Source organism: Pleurodeles waltl, chromosome 10 (assembly GCF_031143425.1).
Source record: "Pleurodeles waltl isolate 20211129_DDA chromosome 10, aPleWal1.hap1.20221129, whole genome shotgun sequence".
Lineage (NCBI taxonomy): Eukaryota > Metazoa > Chordata > Amphibia > Caudata > Salamandridae > Pleurodeles > Pleurodeles waltl.
The window spans coordinates 955,531,658-955,559,296 of NC_090449.1; the positions used below are offsets into that span (position 1 = coordinate 955,531,658).

The 27,639-nt window shown below is 45.3% G+C and overlaps 1 protein-coding gene across 2 annotated transcripts in view; it reads left to right on the forward strand.

Annotated features, from left to right (window-relative positions):
* The window catches only part of MALRD1 (MAM and LDL receptor class A domain containing 1), a 2,469,603-nt gene that overhangs the window by 1,829,600 nt on the left and 612,364 nt on the right, over positions 1 to 27,639 (forward strand). For both annotated transcript variants that reach the window (XM_069211777.1, XM_069211778.1), the window contains exon 29: positions 8,581 to 8,853. In XM_069211777.1, the coding sequence (XP_069067878.1) occupies positions 8,581 to 8,853 (273 nt within the window). The remainder of the gene's footprint in view (positions 1 to 8,580; positions 8,854 to 27,639) is intronic.

Below are 27,639 nucleotides of genomic sequence, written 5' to 3' on the forward strand. Positions count from 1 at the left end.
TTTAAAAACTTAGAAATTAAATTCACTAACAAAAACAAAGGTTACAGGGACTTTACAGTTATGTTCACAAAACCATAGAAATTCAGCTTTTATAGTTAGAGTCATCTCAAGTAACTATAACTCATGCTCTAAGGTATCTATAACTCACACCCTTACCATACACTGCTAATTAGCCCCAATATTACATCACTCATGGCATCTTATATGACACCATTGATAATATTTGTGTAACATGTGCAGTAAATTTATTGATGAGAATTATGTGCATGGCGAGGGCACGAGTTATAGCTACCTTAGGGCCCGAGTTATGGTTAACTGAGATATCTATAACTATTAGAGCTGAATGTCTATGGTTTTCTGTGTGTAAAATCTGAATCTCACTATATATAAGGTCACTGTAACCTTTGTTTTTAGTGAATATATCTGCATATATATATATATATATATATATATATATATATATATATATATATATATATATATAATTATACAATGAAATGCATGACCATATTATACATAATAATTGCTATGTATTTTTATATTGGATGCCTGTTTTGGTAGACCTTTCCAAACAAGTGCTGTATTCTTCAAAGTATAGCTGATTGGAATTGGCGAATGTTTAGTGTTTGTTTCCGTTTCTTGCTAAATTGGTAGTTAAACAATGGGTACTGGAGAGAGTCAGTAGATTTAGGCGATTCTGTGCCAGAAGCATTTACCCCATATATCTAGATTTACTGCATCTGCTCTATAATTTGCTACACAGTTTGCCTAATTTGCAGATTTAAAAGAAAAACTCAAACGGATAAACAATTTTACTGGCTCAAAATGTACTACATTATGGGCCAGATGTAGCAAAGGGTTTTACCCATTCTGTGTCTATGGGAAGATGTGTTCGTACATATGGCCCTATGTTCCTTCTTGCTGCTTAGGTCAGATAACCTTGCTGCATAATGTAGTTATCCAATGCTCATAATCCTAGTCGGGGGGACAGTGTTAAATCTTTGTCTAATGACATCATATATATGTGATGTCACAGGACGTCAATCCACTTTCTTTTAGGAGCAAAAAGTAAACAGATATAATGAGATTCATTCCCTTTGTAGAGTATGTCGAAAGAGGAGGAGGGAGAAAGAAACTCAACCCGCAGAGGAGAGTGCCTGCGTGATCTTCTGGCGAGGGGTATGCCATTCAAGTAATGTAGCATGAGTTTGGTCGTTAAAGAACGCTATAACTGTCTACAAAGTCTAAAATGTAACTTCTCATTCGACTGCCTCTGATGGCAATTTGTCATATGCTATGATCCGTTTCAAGTATTCCTTCACAAGTAGGTTTATAACGGGTTTTTGTGATACTCTGAGAATATTTGAATGGATTTTGAAACATATATGTGGGCTGTTTAAATCTGCAGTTGCTGTTCTGGGCGTGAAGAAAACAGAACTTAATTTGAGAGAAAATAATGAATGTTTTCATTATAAATAAAATATATATTTTAGAAGGAAACTTCCAAAAAAGTGCGGCTATCTGGAGGAGGAACATTCGTTAGGGAAACATAAATTACTGGTGATGAAATGTAAACTTGTTTATCTAAAATAATTTGAATGTCTCCTACCATGGCTATCAACTGACCGCATTACCAGTAGTGACGTTGTGAACCCCTCACTTTAGCAGCTTAAGTAGAGGGGGAGGGCTGCCATGGGATCCTATGTGTTGGTAAAATCTGTCCCACAAAAACGTTAATTCGTTGTTTATGGGACTGATCTTTCTGCAGGTCGGCAAACAAAATACTCGTAAATAAAAGTTTTAGGGAATACCATGACAGAGGGGATGGGGGTTGGGATAAAGTGCAGAACAAATGAAAGAGTCATTGGAATACATGGGATACGCAGAGATGGAGCAAACAGAAAAGTAAGCATGAGAGAAAGAAGAAAGATCAAATGCGGATGAGAAACAAAAGATGGGTAATAGAACGAGGAAAGAAAAAAACAGGAGCAGAAAGTAAGGATGCCGTATTGGAAAGAACTGTGAAAGGAAATTGACGGAAAGAAACGATAAAAGGTAGGCTGAAGAGCGAATGGTGAATGAATGGAGAGAGAATTGAAAGGATGGAAATACGTCTTGGATATATGTCAAGGTGAAAGGATGGATGGGAGAAACAAATCGATAGGTGACTGGAAGGTATAATGCACTGATAGGGAAAAGTGAAAGCATGGATAGATGGGTGAAAGTATAAATGTATTTGTGAAAGAATGGTTGAACAAATATATATATGTAATGGTAAAAGGTTGAATGGATAGAATAATGAAAGGAAGATTGAAGGTTGAAGTTAAATCTCCTAAAGAGGTCAGGTTTACTCACTCAGCTTGCTTGGTTCGATAAGTGGAGTTAATCAAGAACGGGATATTTGAATTTTTCAGCCATCCCTTTCCCAACAGCCGTTCCCTAACAACCACACTTAAAGTCAAAATTCTTCTTTTCTTACCACAAAGTATAGTGTAGTTGAAGCCTGCAATGAAACACTAAAAAAAACATCTTTAGACTTTGCTTGACCTCAGCCATGGTGTTAGACCTGACAGCACTTTACCACTGCCAACCAGTGCTGGAGTCCATATGCTCTCTCCCTTTAAACATGGTAACATTGGCTCATACCCAATTCGACTTGGCAATTAAAAGTACTTGCCAAGCCTAAAACTCCCCTTTTTCTACATACAAGACACCTCCAAGGTATGCACTAGGTAACCCATAGGGCAGTGTGCTGTGTAGTCAAAAGTCAGGACATGTACCTGTGTAGTTTACATGTCCTGGTAGTGTAAAACTCCTAAATTCGTTTTTACACTGCTGTGAGGCTTGCTCCCTTCATAGGCTAACATTGGGGCTGCCCTCATACATTGTTTGAGCGGTAGCTACTGATCTGAAAGGGGTAGGAAGGTCATATTTAGTATGGCCAGAATGGTGATACAAAATCCTGCTGACTGGTGAAGTTGGATTTATTATTACTATTTTAGAAATGCCACTTTTAGAAAGTGAGCATTTCTCTGCACTTAAATCTTTCTGTGCCTTACAATCCACGTCTGGCTGGGTTTAGTTGACAGCTCCTTTTGCATTCACTAAGACACACCCCAAACACAGGATACTCAGCCTCACTTGCATACATATGCATTTTGAATGGGTCTTCCTGGGCTGGGAGGGTAGAGGGCCTGACACTTGCATGTCAAAGGACAGTAGCCTGCCCTCACACCAAGGACTGCCACCCCCCCTACTGGGACCCTGGCAGACAAGATTGAACTGAAAGGGGACATGGTGCACTTCTAAGCCACTCTTTGAAGTCTCCCCCACTTCAAAGGCACATTTGTGTATTTAAACAGGGCCTCTGCACCTACCAACTTAGACACTTCCTGGAGAAGAAACTTGAACCAGAACCTGCATCCTGCCAAGAAGAACTGCTTGGCTGCCCAAAGGACTCACCTATCTGCTTTCTGTGAAGGACTGCTGCCTTGCTGTTGCCCTGCTGCCTTGCTGCTCTCTGGCTGTGGTGAAGAAGGGCTCTCCAAGGGCTTGGATAGAGCTTGCCTCCTGTTCACTGAAGTCTCAGGACCAAAAAGAGTTCATCTCTACAAGAAGGACTCTGTGTGCAGCGAAATTCTATACCGCAGTGAAAATTTCACTGCACGCCCAAGAGGAACGACGCAGCCCGACTTCACAACGAGAAGATCGACACAGCAGCAGCGTAGCGACCGGAAATTTGACGCATGGCCCACTGGATCAAGGCACAGCCGAGCCGGAACAATGCAGTCCGATTTCCAGAGAGGAATCGATGCAGCGCCTGCTGTGCGGTAGAAAATGCAACACAACACCCACCGGATCAACGCAGCTCATGTGACTTTGTCGTGCCAGCGCAGGAAATCCACTCATCGTCCCCGGGGTGTCTGAAAACCTCGCAACCCGAAAAAGATCTACAACCGAACGCCGGAAATCGATGCACAGCCATCCCTGCACGAAAACTAAAAGACGCATCGCCATGTGCGGCCAGAGAAATTGCTGCACACCCCTTTGTTTCCACGCATCTCCTCCTCTGCGGTTATTTGTGGATGTTTTTCATGTGAACCAGGTACTATGTGCTTGAAAGAGACTGTTCGCTCTTAAAAGACTTTACAGTGATATCTCAACATTTACTTATTGCATTTTAATCGTTTGACCTGCATTTTATCAGATAAATATTATATATGTTTCTGAATACTTTGTGGTGTATTTTTGGTGGTGCTATTGTAGTGTGGCCATTTTTTAATGTAGCTTTTGCACGTTTGCTTAAAGTATTAGGCCTCTGTGCACTTTGTCCTAGATGCATTTTATTTAGCCTCGCGCTGTTATTTTACAATAAACAGTTTCACGGTCTTGTTTTTTTTTCTTCTATCACACTGTTTAGTTTACTTCAGCACTGGAGTTCTCACACAATACATTCTTGCTCACTCTGTGCTTTAGTCAAGGATACAGTCTGGTAAATTGCCGATAGATGTGGTAGAAGTTTAGTCTCTAGGGTTAGTAGAAAGTACACATTCTTACGTAGAGACGTTTCTTAGAACGCTGGCGTGTTAGTTATAAAAACACTTCCTAGTCCTGGTACACGTGAGAGGGAGATTCCGACCAGGGAACCAAAACTAGGCACTGACTGCCCTGTTGCAGATGCTGATCCCGATCACAGGCCTTTGCTCAGGTATGAGGGTTGATGTCCTCCCGGGGGAACCCGAAAGGCAGGCTTTGAGCTTAACATGCTGTGCTCAAAATAGAACTTAAAAGAGAGAACGTAATCTAGTAGCACTATGATAGCGTTATTCTTATGTTTCACTATCCTCGTTACTATTTCAATCCTACTGTGTTGTATGGTTCTGGTTATTGCGGCTCACGCCTTGTTATCTAAAATGCCATCGTTTTATTAAACCAATCTTTAAAACTCAGACTGCCTTTGTCATTTATATGAGACCACACTGTGTATGAGAGAACTGGTTGGGATCTGAGTGACACGACTTCCCTGGGAAGCCCTAAGATGTCATGCGTTCGGCTGCCCAATTGTCTCTTCCCTTTGGGAGGGATGAGGCACTGCTAGTTAGCCGGAGCTCAACCCGGATTTGGGGTGACAAGGGTCCTTCGCCGTAGGTTAGACTTAGTCCCCCACACTGTGAACGATCCTGCCACCCAAAAATCCAGTAGTCTCATTAGGATAATGAGAGCCTATGCGACACTATATGGTGTTATTGTACTATTTATTGCACAAATACTTTACACATTGCTTTCTAAGTTAAGCCTGACTGCTCAGTGCCAAGCTACCAGAGGGTGGGCACAGGATAATTTGGATTGTGTGTGACTTACCCTCACTAGAGTGAGGGTCCTTGCTTGGACATGGGGTAACCTGACTGCCAACCAAAGACCACATTTCTAACACATGGGTACTCACAAACATTTTCCCAGGAGCCAAATGTTTTAGGGCCTCATTAGGAGTTTGGCAGTTCAATGAGCTGACTGACAAACCCGCAGGGAGGATGCCACCATCATACTGGTAGGGTCCCCCCAAGCATATTACAATATTCCTGCTGAGCTGACCAGTGGGACCATTGTATTGATATTGGCCTCAGAGCCTTTGAGGGAGCCGAGGTCAATAACTCAGCACCAACGTTATGCACACTGTCTGCAATGTAGACAATGCGCATTCCTGTGGTGCTGAGAAGGGGGGCCCACCTGTGGCCCCCAGCACTTGCTTTCCATCAGTCTTTCCATGGCAAACTCCACACCATGGAAAGGCTGGTAGAAAGCTGAGTTGTTATCAGCCCACTGTGCTGAGTTCAGCCCTGCCCTGGCTGAGTACAACTCTGACCGCCGTCAACCCATCAAGAACCATGCTCCTGTTGGAGAAGGTGGTCCCTTGGCGGGTCCATCCAACAGGGTTGTAATCTGATGGTTGAACCGCCACAGTTGCAGTGGTCCGACAATCACCACGAGGCCCTCAGATTGCCAGCCTCGTAATGAGGCCCTTAGTCTGTGATGTCATTGAGTGCAGTACTGATGCCAGCAGGGTGGCTGCTGGGGTGAATGAGTAAGATTGGTGTAGGGGAAGCAAGGCATGTACATCTAGTGGCTAAATTGCACAGTATGAAACCAGAAAACCTGGGATCAACCCCAGGTTTGAAACTTGACCAAACTCTGTGATCCTGGAAAATTCATTTAGATCACTTTCTTGCCTTTGTCTTTAATTTCACATATAAGAGGCCTTAGAAATACATGACTTCAGGGTATACGCTGTGCACAAGCTTCTCCTGTGTTTCATTTAATAACTATAATGTTGTTCATGTATAATAGCATCCCAGCCCACCCAAAGGGTGCACATAACAATTGACTTGCCTCTTACTTCACTATTGGCGTTATTAGGGTGAAGAGAACAGTGGATGTTTCTAAATTCATGTTTGATAACGGCAATGGGGAAAAAAGGAATGAACAGTGAGAAAAAGGAGGCAGAAAGCAGGAGAGTGCATCCAGAAAAATGGGGAAAGGAGGGAGAAAGCAGCAAAAGCAAAGCAAAAAAGCTAATGTAATTGGAAAAAAGGGAGGAAGGAGGGAGAAAGCAGTGAAAATGAGGCAGAAAGGAGGAGAGAGCACTCAGAAAAAAGGGGGTGAGGAGGAGAAAGTAGTTAAAACAAGGCAGAAAGCAGGAGAAAGCACTCAGAAAAATGGAGGGGGGAGGAAAAGGCAGTAAACTTGAGGCAAAAAGGAGAAAGCACTCAGAAAATGGGGAGAAAATAAGTAGAAAGCAGTGAAAATGAGGCAGAAAGCACTCAGAAAACAGGAGAGAACAATGCAACAGCAAAAGAGAGCTCGCCTGTGACCTGCTTTTTTGAACTGGCACCCCGTTTTTAGATTCATTATTTTTTTATGTTTATTACCATTGTCTTAAGTTCCAAACTCAAAATATTTCAAATGCATCCCAGAGCAAATTAGTAGACACATCCATTTTTTCCCTGTTTTATAGCATTTTAAAAAACCTGGCAGAAACCTATGAGCATCGTTACAAGGTACTGGTCCATTGGCGCCAATGCATCATTTTTCTTGCAGCGCCCTGCGCTTCCCCCTGACACCATGGAACATCTGTATTTACAACACAGCACACCATGGCGCACGTTAGCACAATGGCATCAATACTTTGGGTGTTATTGTGGCGCTTTAGTGGACTAGCGTAAAGCTTAGGTACCTAGATATTGAAGCGTATAAACTTTGTTTCCCCCAACATTAGCATGTAGATTAAGCTGGTTTTCTCATGTCCTGCTGAACACTTAGGGCCATATTTATACTTTTCGACGCACAACTGCGCCAACGCAGTTGTGCGTCAAAAAATCTAACGCCGACTAACGCCATGCTGAAGCGCCATGCGGGCGCAGTATTTATTCAATGACGTTAGCCGGCGTTAGCCGGCGGAGCTGCCTGGTGTGCGTAAAAAAAAATGACGTACACCAGGCAGCGCCGGCGTAGGGGAATATGGAGCTTGGGTGCCAAAAAATGGGGCAAGTCAGGCTGAGGCAAAATTTTTGCCTCAACCCGATTTGCGCCATATTTTTTTACTCCCAACCCCCATTTAAATGACTCCTGTCTTAGCAAAGACAGGAGTCATGCCCCCTTGCCCAATGGCCATGCCCAGGGGACTTCTGTCCCCTGGGCATGGTCATTGGGCATAGTGGCATGTAGGGGGGCACAAATCAGGCCCCCCTATGCCACAAAAAAAAAAAAAAAAATGACTTACCTGAACTTACCTTATGTTCCCTGGGATGGGTCCCTCCATCCTTAGGCGTCCTCCTGGGGTGGGCAAGGGTGACGGGGGGGGTCCCTGGGGGCATGGGAGGGCACCTCTGGGCTCCTTCCGAGCCCACAGGTCCCTTAACGCCTGCCCTGACCAGGCGCTAAAAAACGACGCAAAAGCGGCTGGACGTCATTTTTTTTGACCCGCCCACTCCCGGGCGTCATTTTTGCCCGGGAGTGTAAATACGGCGCACATGCCTCGGAGTCACTTTTTTAGACGGGAACGCCTACCTTGCATATCACTAACGCAAAGTAGGTGTCCACGCTAAAAAATGACGCAAACTCCATGGACTTTGGCGCTAGACGCGTCTAACGCCAGAGTATAAATATGGAGTTAGTTTTGCGTCGAATTTGCATTAAAAAAAACGACGCAAATCCGGCGCAAACGGAGTATAAATATGCCCCTTAGATTGGAGGAAATCTCTTGAAGTGCCTATTTACAATTGCTGTGAATTCTGCACCTCTTGCAAATGCGATCCATGCACAAACATCAGTTTCTGCTCGGATCGTAAAATAACAAAGAACCCACTCCGGAAGAATGGAAGGCTGTGTCTTCTGTGACTGGATTCAAACTCGTGTGTTTCAGTTCCCAACATTCCTCATTGGAGAGCTCTTAGCTCACTGAGACATAAATACTTGTTTTATCCCAGTGATACTTCACTAACTCATATTTATATGTTACATGTAAAAAACATTCCAGCAAGAAAGAGTATTGAAAACGTTTAACCACAAGTTTCTATTTCACAGGTCCCTTGCTGCCACAGCCCTCTGCGTGCAGCTCTGAATACTTCACCTGCATATACACATCACAGTGTGTGGCCTGGTCATCAATATGTAATGGAAAGGTCGACTGTGTTGACGGAACAGATGAGATGAATTGCCCCTCTGAGATACCAAGTACCAGTCCTACTTGGATGTGCAAAGGCAATGAGTACCAGTGTGATGCTGAATGCATCCCATCTCTGCTGCGATGTGATGGAGTACCGGACTGCAAGTTTAGTGAAGATGAATCCAGTTGCAGTAAGTCATTCATTTTGTTTTTGTGGCATCTATTTTGCATGCAGCCAAATGTGGTAAAGTCAAATGATTATACAGGAAATTTTATTTGGAATACACAGACTGGTGTGTTTTTTTGTTTAAACAAGTTTTCAGTATTTAATAAGAGTGAAAGGATATTAGTGGAGGATATTAGATGCCTTTGTAAATTAGATAATGACCTACATATTATTAATATTTTCATATCTTAAGATGTCCAAGCGCTGTTCTTGGTGTAAAAACTTTAAGACAAATGGGACACACTTTATACAATGTTATTCAATGAAAATATGAATATTTGTAAAAGATATAGCGGAGTAGTGAATGAAAATTTTGGTGCCAAGCCACTTTTTTGTTAAGTGTGAAAACACTGAAAGATTATTTGGGGTGGATGTTAGTCCACTACAGGTATTAAGGTCATAATCTTATTAGGTCCAGTTAAAGTCTTCATTAAAAGAAACCTGAGCACAGTCCCTTGAAGCAGACCGGTTTAACTTAAGAAAATGTGTAAAGCATTTAGAAGTACCAAACTGGCTAAAAAGGCAAATATGCAACACACCTCAATGAAAAAAATCGCAGTAAAATGACACTAAAGCGGCAAAAATCCAACAAGGGGAAGAGGTGATATGAATTCCTACATTTTTAATTTAGAATAGCCCAAAAAGGGCAAGCACCAATTATAGTTAGTGAGTGCTGGTCAAATACAAAAGCTTAGCCCTGAGATTCACTTGAGTGCAGTGCCCCCTCCCCCATGAAGTGAAACCAATGGACAAGAATGCTGGTGGAGAAAGAAAGACTGTCATAAATCAGCAGAAAAAGGACCCTCCTTAACTACCACCTCCTGCCAAAATGCTGAAGCAGAGAACCAGAGAGTATGACCTTCGTCTCATGGAGTTTACCAGGAGATGCAGATAGGGAAGAGTGTCTGGAATCAGTACATCAGATCTTGAAGGAACTGTCTACCTATTTTTCTTTTTCTCTGTTCTTTTTCTCAATGACAGAATAGCCCACCCGGGTGAGTTGTCCAATATGCAAATCTTCATGGCACATCATATTATTTCTTTCTCTGTGAGGCACAAACAGCAAGAAAAGTAACAAAACAACATTGGCTCAATGCAGCCGTACCCCTTATATCTAAAATCATCCAGAAAAGACAAAGTGCAATCTCTGCTATCTTAAGAGATGGTCGCAAACCAAAATAGCTCCTAAATCAGGCTGGAGGCAAAGGGGTGTTGATATAAGACAAAAAGACAAATTGTGGCTTCCCACGCTTAATCAACAGAAATGTTAAAAGCCGATGCTCAGTTCCCATGTGATGATGAATGTGACAATGCACACCCAACGACAGACATCTTCCAAGCTGTAGGAATGACTCGCTGCCCCATGCAGCATTAATAAAGGAAAAGCAATCAGGTATTGCAATGAATTCACCACCTGTGTCATCATTAGTAAAACCACCCATAGGAGGGAGCAGTTTACCTTCAATCACAAAAGGTCATTTAAATGTCCTGCATTGCCTTAATACTGAATTCAGCAGCAAGGTCCAAGGTGGACTTAATTCAACCGAAAGGAAGGACTCCAAGCAGAACGTAGTGGCAATACATGGGCACATGAGCAAATAGATAGACCCTTCAGCGAGACTTAGTCCTAGACCAGGAAGAGGCAACAATAACTAGTGATTCTTCTGCAAAATCTAAAGCCAGTAAATCAGCTGATAATAAAAGTTCCAAAGAGAATGACCTATTTCCAAATCTATCAACTGACTCCAAAGGAGAAACCACTGTGCTGAACGAGGGAAAAATGAAAATTACCTATTCTCTATTCAATAAAAGTCACTTTGGTCCTGATTTGAATGACGGGCCCCAACAAGGTACAATTAGAGAAGATTCAGTGAATGATGGCCAGATGCCACACTAGATTCAACTACTTTACTGTTTTGAGAAGATGATCAAACTCACTATGAAGCAGAATCAAAAGGGGGTGAATCTTGAACCGCTTTGCAGGCAATAAAAAGAAATGCACTTCGGTCAACTAATAGCCATTTTTCAGGCTGAACGATTACCAAAGGGGATTGTAGTAGACTTGCTCACTCACCAACCTGCAGGAGATTCAAGAATTAAAGCTGACACAGGAAACTTCAGTCACAATCATTAAGGAATGTTTTGATGGAAATTACAGTGATGCATGAAGATCTGGTAAATAGATTGCGTCATTCAAATCTCTATTTTTTAGGGATTCCAAAGCGAGCAACCATGTCTATTTCTGAATAGGAGCGTCTAGATTAATTATTCAAAAAGTAAATTTTATGTGACTTTAAGAGGGATTTGACAGTTATGTTCATTAAGAAAACCAACTGGCCAGACCAGAAATTTCAGGTTTCTCTGCATGATCATATCAAACTTTGCAGATTTTAGTATCACAGTGAAAATCCTACAATGAGCTACTGGGATTTGCTCCATCAAAACTGAAAATAATTATTTTCAAGTATTCTCTCATATATTTTTTTATTCTGCCAGATGATGATGGGATCCTAAACTCCTTATACCAGAATTTATTAGAGTGGGATTACTAGTGCAGATTTAGAAGCAATCCAAGCTAAATGTCTTCCATAACCAGAACTGCCCTTCTGATTGGATGTATAATAAGGAAAATACTTTTTAGAACAGTTAAGATATGTTTGGTGCTCTGAGTATTTTTCCAGTTGTCATGAGATTCGATTGATAGTATAGATAGTGCCCTTTGGCCGGGATATTGGTTAGTTACCCTAAAATGTAAATGATTGTGCGTGCTGATGTGAGTACCAGCCAATAAACTCACAGCATAACACATGCACACTTTGGGTGTCATTATGACCCCGGCAGCCGGCGAAAATGTGGCAGTGGTACCGACGACAGGCTGGCGGTACTTACCGCCACATTATGACATTGGCAGGATGGCTTGTACCACTCTGACTGCCATGGCGGTAACAGCCGCTGGGCTGGAGATATGGCCCCGCCTACCGCCATGGTTTTCGTGGCATCCGTAACGCCATGAAAACCATGGCGGTACGCCCTATCAGTGACAGGGAATTTGTTTCCATAGATCCCCTCCATCCCCCTACCTCCCAAAACACCCTCCCAACCCCCTTACATCCACGCCCCCCTTCGCACACACACATACACGCAGATACACACTCATTCACACATACAAACACGCACGCATACATCCAATCACACACATATCCGCACAGACTTCAAAACATACACGCAGACATGCATTACAATTTCAAACATAGACACACTCACACTTCCATACATGCACACACACAATCAACACTGAACACACACCGCATTCATGCACACACATACATGCACACACACCCCCCACACACACAACCCCCAGTCCCCTCCCCTGTCGGAGACCCAACATACCTGGATCCAGGGGGTCTTGCAGGAGGAGACGGGACAGGGCGCTGCAATCGCCAGCAGCACCCACCAGCAGAACCCCGCCAGGCCATATTATTTGTCATAATACAGCTGGCGGTGGTCTACTGGCGTGGCGCTGCTGTTGGTAGCAGAGCCACCTTACCTCCATCCGCCTGGGGGGCCGCAGACAGATTTCCGCCCTTCTTGTGGCAGAAATGCGGCTGCGGTCATAATTTGAAGGATGGCTGGTAGCTGTGGCGACGGTCTTTTACCGCGGATCTTATAATGAGGGCCTTTGTGTTTTACACTATACATGGGTAATGCCAGAGAAGACTCTGCTTACTATTCCCACCTAACTCCTCATGTAATCACGCATTATGCCACTTTTCAGGATAAAAATATAGTTCTATCAAAGCACACAGCACAAGCATACATGCACATGCATACACTTTTCATGTATCATACAGGCGCATAATATGTCACATTATAGAAACGTACGTAAACACTTTAGAGCTCATTATGAGTTTGGCGGATGGAAAAGGCCGTCCGCCAAACTTCCGTAGTCAGGCTACTGCCAGTGGGGTCTCCTTCCCACGGGCCCCATTATGAGTTTCACACAGCCCACAACATTGATGCCGGTCCACAATTGAGCCGGTGGCAATGCTGCGGTGTATAGGGTGCACAGCACCTTTCGCACTCTTCACTGTCGAAAAGATCAAAGGGGCTGGCCATGGGGGCCTTTGCACCTCGTCTCTGCCAGCCTTCACATGACAGGGCTATTGCCATGTAATCATTAGCTGTGGTCCAACTGCCATCGTAATGAGGCCCTTTGTTTCTAAAGATGCATGTAAACAGAGTACAATAAACATATATGGAGGAAATCATCTTTTAGATGCCCAGGTGCATTGTGTAGAGAAACTTACAGTTAACATATGGAAGTAGCAAAATCAAAGTTTATTATTTCTTTCAATGCTATTATACACAAGCCAGACATGACCTTATTACAAGAGACACATATTCATGTAGACCCCTTATGGGTATAACTATGTTTACGATTAGAGCACAATATAAGTTTCATGGTGCACTACTGCTGGTAACTGAAATATTCTTCTCCAAAAATATAGATATACAAATACATACTCAGGAGGCAGGTCCTGAAGGACAGCGGGTCTGGATAAGTTCTTCAATCAACACTAGTCACTTGATAATTGTAAATGTCTATGCCTTTACAGAAGACAACCCCACCTTCTTTGAGATGTTTTTATGGGTCCCACTAAAAGGTGCAATACTTGTTCTTCCTGGAACAAAATTCTGACAAAGTTAGATTCTGATCTTGCTACACATCTATGGAAACCACCTTCATGGAAGGTTTTGGAGGTAATTACTAACCTCCCCAATGGTATGACAACTAGAAACTATGGTACTTCAGTTATGTAATGGAGATGGCAAATAATATTACAATGGGTGGTAGAATCACTTTGAAACAGGTGTTATGGTGATTTTGTTATAGCCTCACAAAAATACCAAAGATCCTAATTCGTACTTCCCAATTACACTTCTTAATAGAAATTATAAAATAATAGCAAAATTATTGGCTAAACGAATAAACAAATGTTAAATGTTTTTACACAGAAATATAGCCTAGCAGTAACTATGATGCTTTATGAAGGGAAAGCATTTGACCTTGTGAGCTTGTATAGTTTGTTTTGCTTTCTTAGCAGATTTGAATTTCCATCCAGGCTGACAAGGCCAATACACAGTCTGTATAGGGTATCATAAGCTAGGATTGTGCTTAATAAAACATTGAAGGATTCAGTAAAATTTAAAGGAGAAACAGAACAGAGAAATTCCTTTCACCAGTTGTATTTACTTTTTTTCATTTTGATAGCACTGTAAGAGAAAATGTAAACATGATTCCCTGTTAAATAATATTCAAACTAAAATTATAATCTCACAGTTTGAATATTGAACCTAAACTTGAGTATTCTAACATAACTAATGCCTCAAAATCTTCGCCAGCTATGAGGAATTAGGATGATGTAAAATTATTCATGCCAAAATTGAGACTCTATTGTTTAGCACCTGATATTATCTCAGGTTTTACAGATAGTACATTTTCTCACCAGCTTTAATAGATGTACATGATTTAGATTTTGCACCGGTTATAACTTAAACTAAATCTCTACTGACACTTTGAAGAACTATCCCATTTTCAATAATTGAGTGGATTGCACTCATCAAAATATCAGTTGTTCTTCTTTTTAATATTTTATTCTCAGTGTCACTGTATATTTTGTAGGACAACATTTTAACAAAATAGCTGCTTTGTTTAATGTTTAACATTGTGAGTAATAATGCCCCCAAGCTCCTGCTACACATATGTTATGCAACAAAATCTGAAGATAAGAAATTATATTACTTTTCATTGTTTGCATGTCATAGTTTTAGATTTTTGAATATTAAAATGTGTTAAAATCCTTGTAAAAACAACTTGTGTCTGCTTTCAGGCATAGAACTAACAGCATTGTTAAGATAATCGTTTCTACCCCTAAAACAGGAAGGAAGCAATAGTCAGTAATTGATGAGACATTCCTGCTTTGGTAATTGTAAGAATATTCCTCTTAATGGCATAGTCACCCCCAGTTTTGTGGACTGTGAATGGTTTTGTGATTATTTGTACTGGAACAGCCCCAGTGCAAGTGCTCTGACCACCTAAACATGCTGAATGTGGCTATACTCCTAATTGGCATATTCACTTTACCTATACATCCCTGGTACCAAGCTATTCATGGCTGGAAGTTAAATTTCACTAGTGGACTGCAGCACATATCTTTTCTCCACTAAAGTGGTAATGCAAAATAAGACTACAGGTCAGCCACCAGTAATGCAACTGTGCAGGTTTGAAATGACAATTCAACCTGTCAAAACCCCTTTTGATAGGCCCTGGTATTTAAGAGTAAGACATGAAAAGGTTTAAAGTAAACCATTTCTTTAAAGAGAAAAGGACTAGAAAGCTATTTTCACTGTAGCGAGGATAGCTGTTCTATAGGAAAGCACTGGGAGTTCATATATAAACTAAATACACTTATCTTTGCCTAGGATCGAGATAAAAAGTTACTTCTCAGGCTGTTTAAAGTATTTATTACAAATCCAATTAATTGTCATATTAGAAACATATATTTTACAAAAGGTGCTTTTGGGAAGTTATTTTTACCCTGCCTAAAAGCTTTTAGAAGCCCATTTGCCTAAGCTTCCAACTGCCACCCGGTAGCTGAATACCCCTTTTTTAATGGTGTGACAGAAGTCTCAAAGATGAAACAAAGGTCATTTGTTATGGGAGAAGCTGACCTTCCCTGAATAGGGGAGGGTTTGCTCATTTCCCTGGCCACACCTCTAGCTGTCATCTTAGTGTTAGGTAGAGAGGAGCACTGTGGGATTGTTGGCAGCAAGGCATGCAAGAGCTTCTGCACAAGTGGGTAGGGTTACCTCAGGGAAGTTTTACTGTATTGGTTAGGGAGGGGTCATTAGTCACCCCCGCCCACTTTTGTGCCAGGCATAAATGTAGCACTACTGGGCACCCCCTTCAGAGTGTTACAGAACCTGTGGAAGACAGAAGAATGACTGCACCTGCTGTTGTTGAGACCTTTAAAGGAGAAACGGCATTGACCTGCTCCCACTTGTCCCCTTAACTAAGAAGTGGAATACAAGGTTCAGCTGGTTTATCTCTTAAGCTATATGAACATAAAAGCTGCAAGAAGTTTGCTTTTCTGAAAGAATCCAGCTGACCAGTTTCAAATGGACCTGTCTTGGATTCTGCTGGTAGCTTACTGTTCCAGAGGTCCTGGAACCATTGGCTGGTGTTGGAGTGTACTCCTCCTGCCAAAACTGCACAAGCTGGGACTTAGAAACTTTTCACCAACTTTCTGCCTGAAGAAACAATGGAGATCAGGGTTGCTGTTGAGGCAACAGACATCAATGTTAAATCACCAGTCAGCTTCAGCTTCCCGGTTTACTCATCTAAAGGAAATTCAACTTTCAGAAAAGATTATAAGTCCTAACTGAAAAGGGTTCACCAGGACATATCAAGCAGCATCCAACTAATATCAACGCTTTTGTGGGCATGAACTTTGGACTTCACCCACTGAGAGCTTCTCTGCCTTCATACATGATCACACCAGGACCTCAAACTTTAGCAAATCACTGTTGTTACTCCCCCTCTTGAAATCCAGGATGCACTACAAATTTTCTCTAGAAACGTTTTCATTTCTGAATGTAACTCTTGACTGGAACCAATCTGGTCATTTTATCCAATGTATGTTCATTTGTGGTTAGCCTTAGAGCTTACCATTGCCTCGGTCTAGCGTGATCAATTGCTTGTGGTTTGCCCTTTTTGGTGCTATTTTAATTTAAAGATTTTAAAATTCACATCTCCGGTTCCCCTTAGTGGATTTTTTTCATTTATAAATTGGCATTAGATTTTTACTGTGTGTTCTATTTTACTTTTAAACTCTCTAGATTTTTCTAAATGTTTTACACATTTTCTTAAGTTAAACTTGTTTGCTTTGTGCCAAAGCTAATAGAATTTGAGCTCAAGTTTAAATTAATGAATCCTTTAGTGGATCTAACAAGAACAGTGACAGTGTTACCTATGGTACACTAACATCCACCCCAACTAAAATACTATTCTTATGGCAGAAGATGTGGTTCATCATCTTTTAGAACAAAATCAACAGCAGGCCTTGGGTAAATGGTACAACATTCTATTAAGAAACATACTCATGGCTTAATTTTCTAAGATAGTTCAGATATCGGAAACATGAACTCAAACTATTTTAACTTTTGAAGATTGGAGAAAGATTAATGAACTGAATGCTGATGTTGTTCAATTTGTAAATTTCAGATGTATGCAATTTTAAAACAAATTGATTATTTATTTAATATAATCAATAGAAGAATTAAACTGGAGTGTGTTAGATGTATTCCAGAGTCTGAAGCTAATTGGCTTTATATTGTCTGACTCTGTCCAAACAAAGATTACATATTGAGTCCAAGTGTTTGTATAAGTAGAATCTAGATTATAGATTTCCAACCCATGCTATCCATTGTTAGCAGTCTCCGGCTACTCATATCACATGGACAAATTCCTCCAGTGCATTAAATGTTTAGTCCTAGTTTGCTTATTAGGGTAAGATCCTTGATTACATTTTGGCAGAAATCTCAAAAGGGCCCTCATGTTTCTGAATTGTTTACTAAACTAATAAAAGAATGCAACAGAGAAGAAAATTGTGGCTAGAAGAGGTACAAGCAAGAGGTTTGAATTATTATAACATCAATTAATTAGCAAATTGAATTGATTCAAATTGATCTTTTTTTTTTATTGTTTAGCTTGTTTTCTTCATTTTAGTTGTGACACATATTTAATATATGAAGAATTAAATAATCTATTTTTTTCAATAAATAATGTAGTATTAATGTAATAATGTAGTAAATCTGCCTGTTTTTGGATTTCCTGCCTGGGTCAAACTGACAGTTTGGCGGTGAATCTCTCTAGACAGTGACACAAAGGGAGCTGGGTGTAGCCTGCATATCCTGATGAGCCATCTGAGCTAGAGTGGAGGAAGGAGTGGTCACTTACACCTGAATGGGATGTGCCTGCCCTCACACAATGCTATCTCCAACCCCCTGGTGTGTGTGTGGGGCCTGGCCTGGGCAAGGCAGGATCTTGTGAATAATAGAGACTTTCCTTTGAAGTTTGCCTACTTTCAACGCAGAAAGTGTTATAATTAGTGGACCTAAAACCCCAGACTTTTAGATCAGTTCTGGATTCAAGAGGAAACTCTGCCAAGGAGAAGATCGGAAGAGCTGAGGAGAAGTGCTGCCCCTGCCTGTGACTGGACTTTGTCATAATTTCTGCTTGAGAAGAATCTCGAAGGGTTTGGACTGAGGTTGCCCCCTGTTCTGAAGTCTCAGCGCCATCAAAGTCTTCCTCTGCCAGCACCTGAACTCTCTGCTGAGACACCTGCCCTGCCAAGTGGTGCCTAATCCAGTCCCTGGGCCATTGAAATGAAAAGCTGGTGGAAAACCAAGAAAATCCAAGAAAGCCAACTTTGGATGACTCCAGACTGATGCCGCTGCCGAATCCTGTGATGCCGCCTCCCACTTAAGCTGTGGTCCTCGCTGGAGAGCAACAACCTCGCAGGCCTGACAGCACTGCAGCCTCGCAGAAGTTCGTGACTTTGTGGAAGTCACCCCCCCCACGTCGTGACCACCAGACAATGACTCGACTAGAAGTGCATTGATCCAGTGTTTCGCACTAACTTCGGCTCACCCTACTGCTCCACAGCATGGACCCGACACCTCTTCATGATGCCTCCGCTTGGTCCCCCTGCAGGACTGGAACCGACGCCACCTCAGATCCAGTTACGTGTGATCCCTGACTCCTTGCACCGTCTTGTTTCATCATTTATACAAAATACTGTACCTGGGGGTCTGTGTGACTCTGTGACTGGCGCCATTGGCATCGGACTGTTCGGAACGACTCTATCACTATGTCTTGACATCACCTAATTGAAGCACTTGAGTTTCTAAGCGCTATTTTGTGTTTAATCTTTAAAAAATCATAAATTGAATTGTATGTCGTTTTGCTCTTGTTTTGTTCAGATAAATATTGGCTATTTTTTTAACCTGGTGTTGAGTCATTTTGTAGTGTTTTCATGGTATAATTGTGTGTGTTGGTACAAATACTTTACACATAACTTCTGGTTAATGCTTTCTGCTCATGTCAAGCTACCAAGGGGGTGAGCGGGGTTAACCAGGTGTGTTTCTCCTTTGCCCTGACTAGAGTGAGAGTCCCTGCTTGGACAGAGTGCAAACTGACTGCCAACCAGAAACCCCATTTCTAACACATATATAGCAGTTGTTACGGTTTTGTTATTTTGTGCCAGTGACAACCACATTTCAGTATCAGAATATGTATGCAAGGCATTCAGTAGTATTTTAGGGACACAAGAGTCTGACTTAAATAGTGTAATACCATCTGTATAGATTAAATAACTAGTTAAGGCAGTTTATTATTGATCACCAATTACATTTTTTTTACCTCTGGCATCATTATCTTTAAATATTACAGGCAGATATTTTCAATGTTAATAAATCAGAGATAAAATGGTCAGACTTGTTGAGTAACTGCATTAATAAAAAAAAGCCATTGAAATGACATTGCTTTGAGTGCATGCTGTCAGTTTGTTATTGGATGGCATGGTCATTTTGGATACTATAAATGTGCCATTATACTATTAGAGAGCTTGCAAAGCCAAGAAATCTATTTGGGCAAAAAGCTATTACCAATCATTGGCCCTCATTACAACCCTGGCGGTCGGTGTTAAAGCAGCGGTAAGACCGCCAACAGGCCGGCGTATGAAAAAATTGAATTATGACCGCGGCGGAAACTGCCAACATAGACAGCCACTTTAACACTCTGACTGCCACGGCGGTACAAACAAACAGCATGGCGGTCACCGCCAACAGACAGGCGGAAGACAATGTACCACCCACACCACTATGAGAGGCCAATCCGCCACCTTTTCCAGGGCCGATTCAACACGAACAAAAACATGGCGGATATTGGACTTGGAAGGGAAAACTTTCACCTCTACATACCCCACGAGGAACCAGGACGCCATGGAGCGGAACTTCAAATTCTACCTGCGATTGTCTTCCTGCTCCTCTTCCAGGAGCACGACCGACGGCGACGACGACCACGGTGAGTACTGCACCTACGACACAGGGGAGGGGGGAGGGAAAAGAGAGTGACACACACACGCAACACCCCCACCCTCACACACAACAACACACACACCAATACATGCTGAAACATTACATTTACACCCCCCACCTGTAAGAACGCAAGGACAAAAGGAAATGAGGTGAACAATTGTAATCAGGAAAAATCCATTAGTCAAAAATATATATATACACTATTAACAAATATGTACACCAAGAATTCAAGTCCATGTACTGCACCTACATAGTCCATGGACCACTGGGCCCAAAATGCATGGGCGAGGCCCACACTTAAGAGAACACTGCAGGGGCATCAGATCGGAATAAAACAGGCACCTCAGGGGGAAGGGAAGGGGGGGCACCTCAGCCGGATGAGTGCACAACGCCAGCTCCACGAGGGGGCTCCATGCCCACTGCTTTATCCTGGGGAGTGCAAAGCCACAGTCTCTCAAGTCTCTCCAGTGGGTGGGTTGCCCACTGCTTTATCCTGGGGAGTGCAAAGCTACTGCTTTATCCTGTGGAGTGCAAAGCCACAGTCTCTCAAGTGGATAACAGTCTCCACTGGTTCTGGAGGGGGCTTTGTGCCCAGAGTGCTTCATCCTGCCAAGGACTGAGATAGTGGATGTACTCCACTGGTTCTGGAGGGGGCTTTGTGCCCAGAGTGCTTCATCCTGCCAAGGACTGAGGTAGTGGATGTCATTCTCCACTGGTTCTGGAGGGGGCCTTGTGCCCAGAGTGCTTCATCCTGCCAAGGACAGAGGTAGTGGATGTATCTCTCCACTGGTTCTGAGGGGGCTTTGTGCCCAGAGTGCTTCATCCTGCCAAGGATAGAGGTAGTGGATGTCATTCTCCACTGGTTCTGGAGGGGGCTTTGTGCCCAGAGTGCTTCATCCTGCCAAGGACTGAGGTAGTGGATCTGACACTCCACTGACGGTAGGGCAACATGGAAGCTGACCACCAGCCTCGTACGAATTAACTCTGGGGATGGCAGCCATGGCTGCGGTGGTGCTACTGTCACAGGATGTGATGTGGCCGCTGGCGGTGCTGGCGGCGGCCTCAGTGGCGCCAATGCTTGCGGCGCTCATTGGGCAGCGGTGCTGGTGGTGGGCTCACTGAGCGTGCTGTTGGCGGCGGTGTCCTGAGCGGTGGTGCTGGTGGGGGGCACACTGAGCGTGCTGCTGGCGGCGGTGTCCTGAGCGGCAGTGCTGGTGGGGGGCTCACTGAGCATGCTGCTGGCGGTGCTGTTCTGGGCGGCAGTGCTGGTGGGGTGCTCAATGAGCGTGCTGCTGGCGGCGGTGTCCTGGGCGGGGGTGCTGGTGGGTGGCTCACTGAGCGTGCTGCTGGTGGCGGTGTCTTGAGCGGCAGTGCCGGTGGCGGTCTTGTCCGCCGTGCAGGTTGGCAGCGACTTCCCTTTCTTTCTCTGGCCCTTCCCCACCTTGGATGGTGGCGCTGCTGTCTTGCCACTCCCAACTGTTGTCCTGGCTGAGCCCTTGGTGGCAGGTGCTTTGGCCTTCTCCCTCCGGGCTGTGGGCAACTTCTTTTGTTTTGGAGGTGGGGGAATGTCCTTGGCCTGGCTCCTTGGGACACTGGCTGCCCTACTGCTTGGGGCACTACAGAAGCCAGTTACTGCTGGCACCACTGTTCCGGGTGATGTGGTGGCTGAGGTGCTGGGTTGGAACATGGAAAGGCAAGCCCTAGGGGACGGAAGGGGTGGGGGAAGAGGTCAAGGTTTGACAGGAAAAGTTTGTTAGACACACTGGGACGGGTAGATGGAGGGGGTTTGGGAGTGGAGGAAGAGGTAGTGGTTGTAGGAGGTGTTCGTTTGCTGACTTTGGGTGAAGGTGCATTGGCTGGAGGCTGTCGTGAGGTGGATGGCTGTTGGGTGGGTGTGTGACTGCGTTTGTGTAGTTTGGGAGGAGGGCTCATAGACACAATGGGAGAGGACACAGGGGATGTGTGAATGGTAGTGTGGGTGGTGATTGCACGTGAGCGGTATGTGGTGATGGGAGTGCTGGTGATGGACGTAGTGGCTGAAGATGTAGTGCATGCAAGTGTGAGTGGAGACGTGACAGGGAGGGAGGAGGGAGATGTGGAGGAGGGGGACACAGTGGAGGCAGTGGCTGTTGGTATGTCTGCATGGGTATGATGCTTGTGTGAGTGCCTGTGGGATGTGTGGTGCTTATGTTTGCCAGAGCTAACCTCGTGTGTTGAGGTGTGTGCATGCTGGTCTGATGGTGTGCTTGGGATAGGCTGAGGTACTGGAGATTGGGTCTGGGTGGAGGAAGTTGGAGGGGGGAGGCTGGACACAGGGATAATGGCTGTCATCAGTTCTGAGGCCAGAGTCTGAAAAGCTCGCTGTTGGGCTGCCTGACCAGAATGAATGCCCTCCAGGTATGCATTTGTCTGTTGCAACTGCCTCTCTACACCCTGGATGGCATTCAGAATGGTAGACTGCCCAACAGTGAGGGATCTGAGGAAGTCAATGGCCTCCTCACTGAGGGCAGCAGGACTGGCAGGGGCTGAGGTGCCTGGGGCGAAGGAGATGCCCACCCTCCTGGGTGAGCGCCCATGGGGCACACGATGAGGGGCTGCTGGGAGGGCGGTGCTGGTAAGGGGGGTGGCGGCTGTACATGTAGATGCAGTGGGCAAAGAGGGGTCCACCACCGCAAGGGAGCTCCCTCAGAGGAGGAGTCGGTGTCGCTGGTCTCAGCTCCTGTCCCCGCAGTGGAGCTCCCCTCGCCCTCCGTCTCAATGGTGAATTCTGAGTCCTTAGTCCAGCCCGCCAGGGCCATGTGGGGTGTAGCTCCCTCCAGCTCCGGTGGCACAGCTCCTCCGCCTGATGATGCTAATGCACACAAGAACAGGGAGACCACAAAAAGGGGGGGAAAGAAAGTAGAAATACATGTTCAGTGCATGCAATACCGCTACCGTTGGCGGACACTACAGACACAGCAGCTCTCTGCACTACGTCATGCACTTAGAGTTCCCTAATTAATCACTGGGACATGAGGTACAAGGCCTATGCCCGATTGCTGCACACATGGAAGTCACAGTAGCCTGACTAGGGGTAGATGGCTCTTAACACTGGTGGGGTGGGGTGCCACATAGCCTGCCTCACGAAGGGACCTTGCCTACAAAACTCGCCCTGGCCTAGGGGAACCCACAGCCCACCTCCCCCACCCAGACACCTCCAATGCACGCTGAATCAGATGGATGTGACGGTACTCACCCCCTTTTAGCTGCTGTGATGCCCTCCAGTGCCCATCCAACTCCGGAGACGCCACCGCCAGGATTCGGAACATCAGGGGGGTTTTGGTGTGATGGGCACCCCTCCCACGTTGGGAGGCCATCCCCAGCTGGGCCTCCGCCGTCTTCTTGCTCCAGCGGTGAATGTCCTCACATCTTTTAGGGCAGTGGGTGCTCCGTCTGTGGTGGACCCCCAGGGCCCGGACGTCCTTGGTGATGGCACACCATATATCCTGCTTCTGGTGTGCGCTGACCCACAGAAATAGTACAGGGGAAAAGGAAAGACTATAACCGTCCAGACCGTCACAGTCATTGGCCCACGTTCCCACCCTTGCCCTGACGCACATCCACTCACCGTCGTTTCATGGACGCCTCATTCCCCCCCCATCTCCCATCCACATCACTCAAAACAGGCATTGCCCATACAGCATGCTCACAGTGTACTCACCTGTTTGTCTGGAGGACCGTAGAGTAGCGTGTACTGGGGGAGGACCTCATCCACTAGTTTGTCCAACTCCTGCGATGTGAAGGCAGGGGCCCTTTTCCCAGACACTTGAGCCATTGTCACTTCCAGACTGAGGTCAAAGCAGCACTTGCAGTGTAGGTCCTCTCCTGTCGAAGATCAGGTATCAAGTGAGTGAACAGAGAGAAAATGGCGGTCACCTCCACGGCGGTTCGACCGCCTACGGCGAAGGTGTACAACGCCAGTTCAGTTACCTCATATCCCCTTCTCCCACCTTACAGGTCAGGCAGCCGCCATTTCAGGGAGCCACATGGCATAAATTGTAAATGCTTCACACCTATCTAGGTCTTGCATACACACAGTGACAGGCATTTTGCGGATTGACAAATGTGTGCAATAAATATTTTTTTAATACCTCAGTGTTGGTTGACTCTCTGCTCACTGTTCTCGTCCATAGGACACGTCCGCTGGGGCAGGTGAGGAGATGGTGGCATCCTCCGGTGTACAGACCGCTGGTGGACCTGTTGACAATGGAAGAGAGACACGTAATAGTCACCTACAGACTTGATCGTGCAACAATCCATAAAATGTGTGCCCAGTTGGAGCCAGACCTGATGTCAGCTATCCGCCATGCCACAGGAATCCCCCCTCTAGTGCAAGTCCTGTCAGTACTCCACTTCCTGGCAAGTGGGTCTTTTCAAACAACAGTGGCCATTGCATCACGGATGTCCTAGCCTATGTTCTCAAACGTGTTGTCCAGAGTGTTGTCTGCCCTGCTGAAACACATGTGCATCTACATCGTTTTCCCTCAGGTGGAGGATTTGCCCACAGTGAAAGGTGACTTCTATGCCCTGGGACATATCCCCAACATCATAGGTGCCATTGATGGGACACATGGGGCCTTGGTACCCCCCCACAGGAGTGAAAAGGTGTACAGAAACCGGAAGAGCTACCATTCAATGAATGTGCAGTCGGTGAGTTTGGCCGACCAGTACATCTCCCATGTGAATGCCAAGTTTCCTGGATCAGTGCATGATGCTTACATTCTGAGGAATAGCAGCATCCTTTATGTGATGGGGCAACTCCAGAGGCACCGTGTGTGGCTAATAGGTGAGGACAAGGACCCTATAAGGTGTGAATAGTTGTCTGGGTCTGGGGTTGTCCCTAAGGGTTAGCGTGTGTCTAACAGTTGTCCCTCGACATTTGCAGGTGACTCTGGGTACCCCAACCTGTCATGGCTACTGACCCCAGTGAGAAATCTCAGGACAAGGGAAGAGGAACGCTACAATGAGGCACATGGGCGAACTAGGAGAGTGATCTTAAGGACCTTCATCCTCCTGAAGGCCAGGTTCCGGTGCCTCCATATGACAGGTGGTTCTCTCTACTACTCACCAAAGAAGGTGTGCCAGATCATCGTGGCCTGCTATATGCTGCACAACCTGGCTTTGCAACGACAGGTGCCTTTTCTGCAGGAGGATGGTCCAGAAGGAGGTCTTGTGGCAGCTGTGAAGCCTGTGGACAGTGAAGAAGAGGAGGCAGAAGAAGAGGATATCGACAACAGAAACAACGCTATCCAGCAATACTTCCAGTGAGACACATGTAAGAAGATATCACTGCCTCCCACATCTCATACAATTGTTAGACCTATCATATGTCTGTCACTTTCACCCAGTCTATGGACCCTGACTTGTCACTTTGCCTTTCCATTTCACAGATGTTGGTCCCACTGTGTGACCTCTGCTATATTACCTCATGGACTAGAGCTGTTTACATCGGTATGTTGACAATACAATCAACAATGCTATATTCCATAGTTATTACAAATACACATTTGTGAAAGCACAGACTGACTCCAGATTGTTTTGTGATTCAAGGGTGTTTATTTCAGTGCAAATTAGTGGAGTGGGTTGTAAAATGGGCAGGGGTGATGGTGGAGGATTGTCCATGGCAGAGTCCAGTCTATTTGTTTCACAGGTGCATTGTCCAAAGGGGCATAGGAAGTGGAGCTAGGGCAGTTGATGCATGGGCAGGGTGACAAAGTGGGACATTCAGGGTGGTCTCATTGCCTGGGGGGGGGTCTTGGCATTGTTCTCTGTCTTTGTCCTGGATCTCAGGGACTGTTTGCGGGGTGGTTCTCCATCTGCAGTGGGTGGGGTGCTGGCGTCATGCTCCTGTGGCGGTGCCTCTTGTCCACTAGCGCTGGCAGAGGTGGTAGGCGGTTCATCGTCCAGGCTAGTGTCAGGGGCTCGTTGTTGTGCCACAGTGTCCCTCCTGGTGTTCACAAGGTCCTTCAGCACCCCTACAATGGTGCCCAGGGTAGTATTGATTGATTTGAGTTCCTCCCTGAAACCCAAATACTGTTCCTCCTGCAGCCGCTGGGTCACCTGAAACTTGGCCAGTACCGTTGCCATCATCTCCTGGGAATGATGGTAGGCTCCCATGATGTTGGAGAGGGCCTCGTGGAGAGTAGGTTCCCTGGGCCTGTCCTCCCCCTGTCGCACAGCAGCCCTCCCAGTTCCCCGGTTTTCCTGGGCCTCTGTCCCCTGAACCGTGTGCCAACTACCATTGCCCCCAGGTCCCTGCTGTTCTTGGGGTGGTTGGTTAGCCTGGGTTCCCTGTAGTGGTGGACACACTGCTGCTTGACGTGTCCTGGGGACAGAGGTATGGGCCCGCTGGGTGGGTGCTGTGCTGGTATTTCCTGAGGGGGGAGGCTCTGTGGTGGCCTGTGACTGTGTGAGGGGAACCGACTGTCCCGAGGTCCCAGATGGGCCGGGCTGGTCATCTAGATCCTGTTGGACAGAGCTGCTGTCATCACTGTGGGCCTCTTCTGTGGGGCGAGTGGACATGTCTGGAACCTCCTGTCCGGTGACATTGGGTAGGGGTCCTGCAGGGGTGTAAAGGCATGATTATTGCATCTGTGTGTGCCATGGTGTGCAATGGGTGGGTGACCCTGTACCCCAGTGCTTCCATTTCTGTGTAGGACATTGTGTGATAAGTGTTTAGGGGTCTGTGTGGGTATGTGTAGTGGACATGCATTGGTGATGGGTGTCCATGCTTTGTTGTTGCATGCAGGGGATGGTGTTGGTATGTGTGGTTTATGATAGTGGGACATATGTTTGGAGTTGGAGTGATGGGGTGAGGGCGAGGGTGGGGGTATGTGATAGCATGCAGGTAGGGTGGGGCGTGAAGTAGTGAAAGATTTAACTTACCAGAGTCCATTCCTCCTGTTACTCCTGCGAGGCCCTCAGGATGCAGTATAGCCAAGACCTGCTCCTCCTATGTTGTTAGTTGTGGGGGAGGAGGCGAGCGTCCGCCGCCAGTCCTCTGAACCGCAATGTGGTGTCTCGAGACCACGGAACGCACCTTCCCCCATAGGTCGTTCCACCTCTTCCTGATGTCATCCCATGTTCTTGGGTGCTGTCCCACTGCGTTGACCCTGACGACGATTCTGCGCCATAGCTCCATCTTCCTAGCTATGGTAGTGTGCAGCACCTGTGATCCGAATAGCTGTGGCTCTACCCGGATGATTTCCTCCACCATGACTCTGAGCTCCTCCTCAGATAACCTGGGGTGTCTTTGTGGTGCCACGGGGTGGTGTGGGTGATGTGTGAGGTGGTGTGTGTTGTGATGTGTGGGGTGATGTTTAGGGGTGTGTGGTGTTTTGTGCGTGGATGTGTATGTGTGATGGTGTTGTGTGCCTCTGTATGCTGGTGATGTCTTTGCTTTGCTGTCTCTCTGGCCTTCTTCAAGTTTTTGGGTAGTAAGGGTTTGTGGGTAATGTGGGTGTGTGTTTTATATTGTATTGGGTGTGTGGGAGTGGCGTGTGTCTGTGTATCAGGTGTGTGTATTTCGATTTGTCCAATGTGGTAGTGCTTT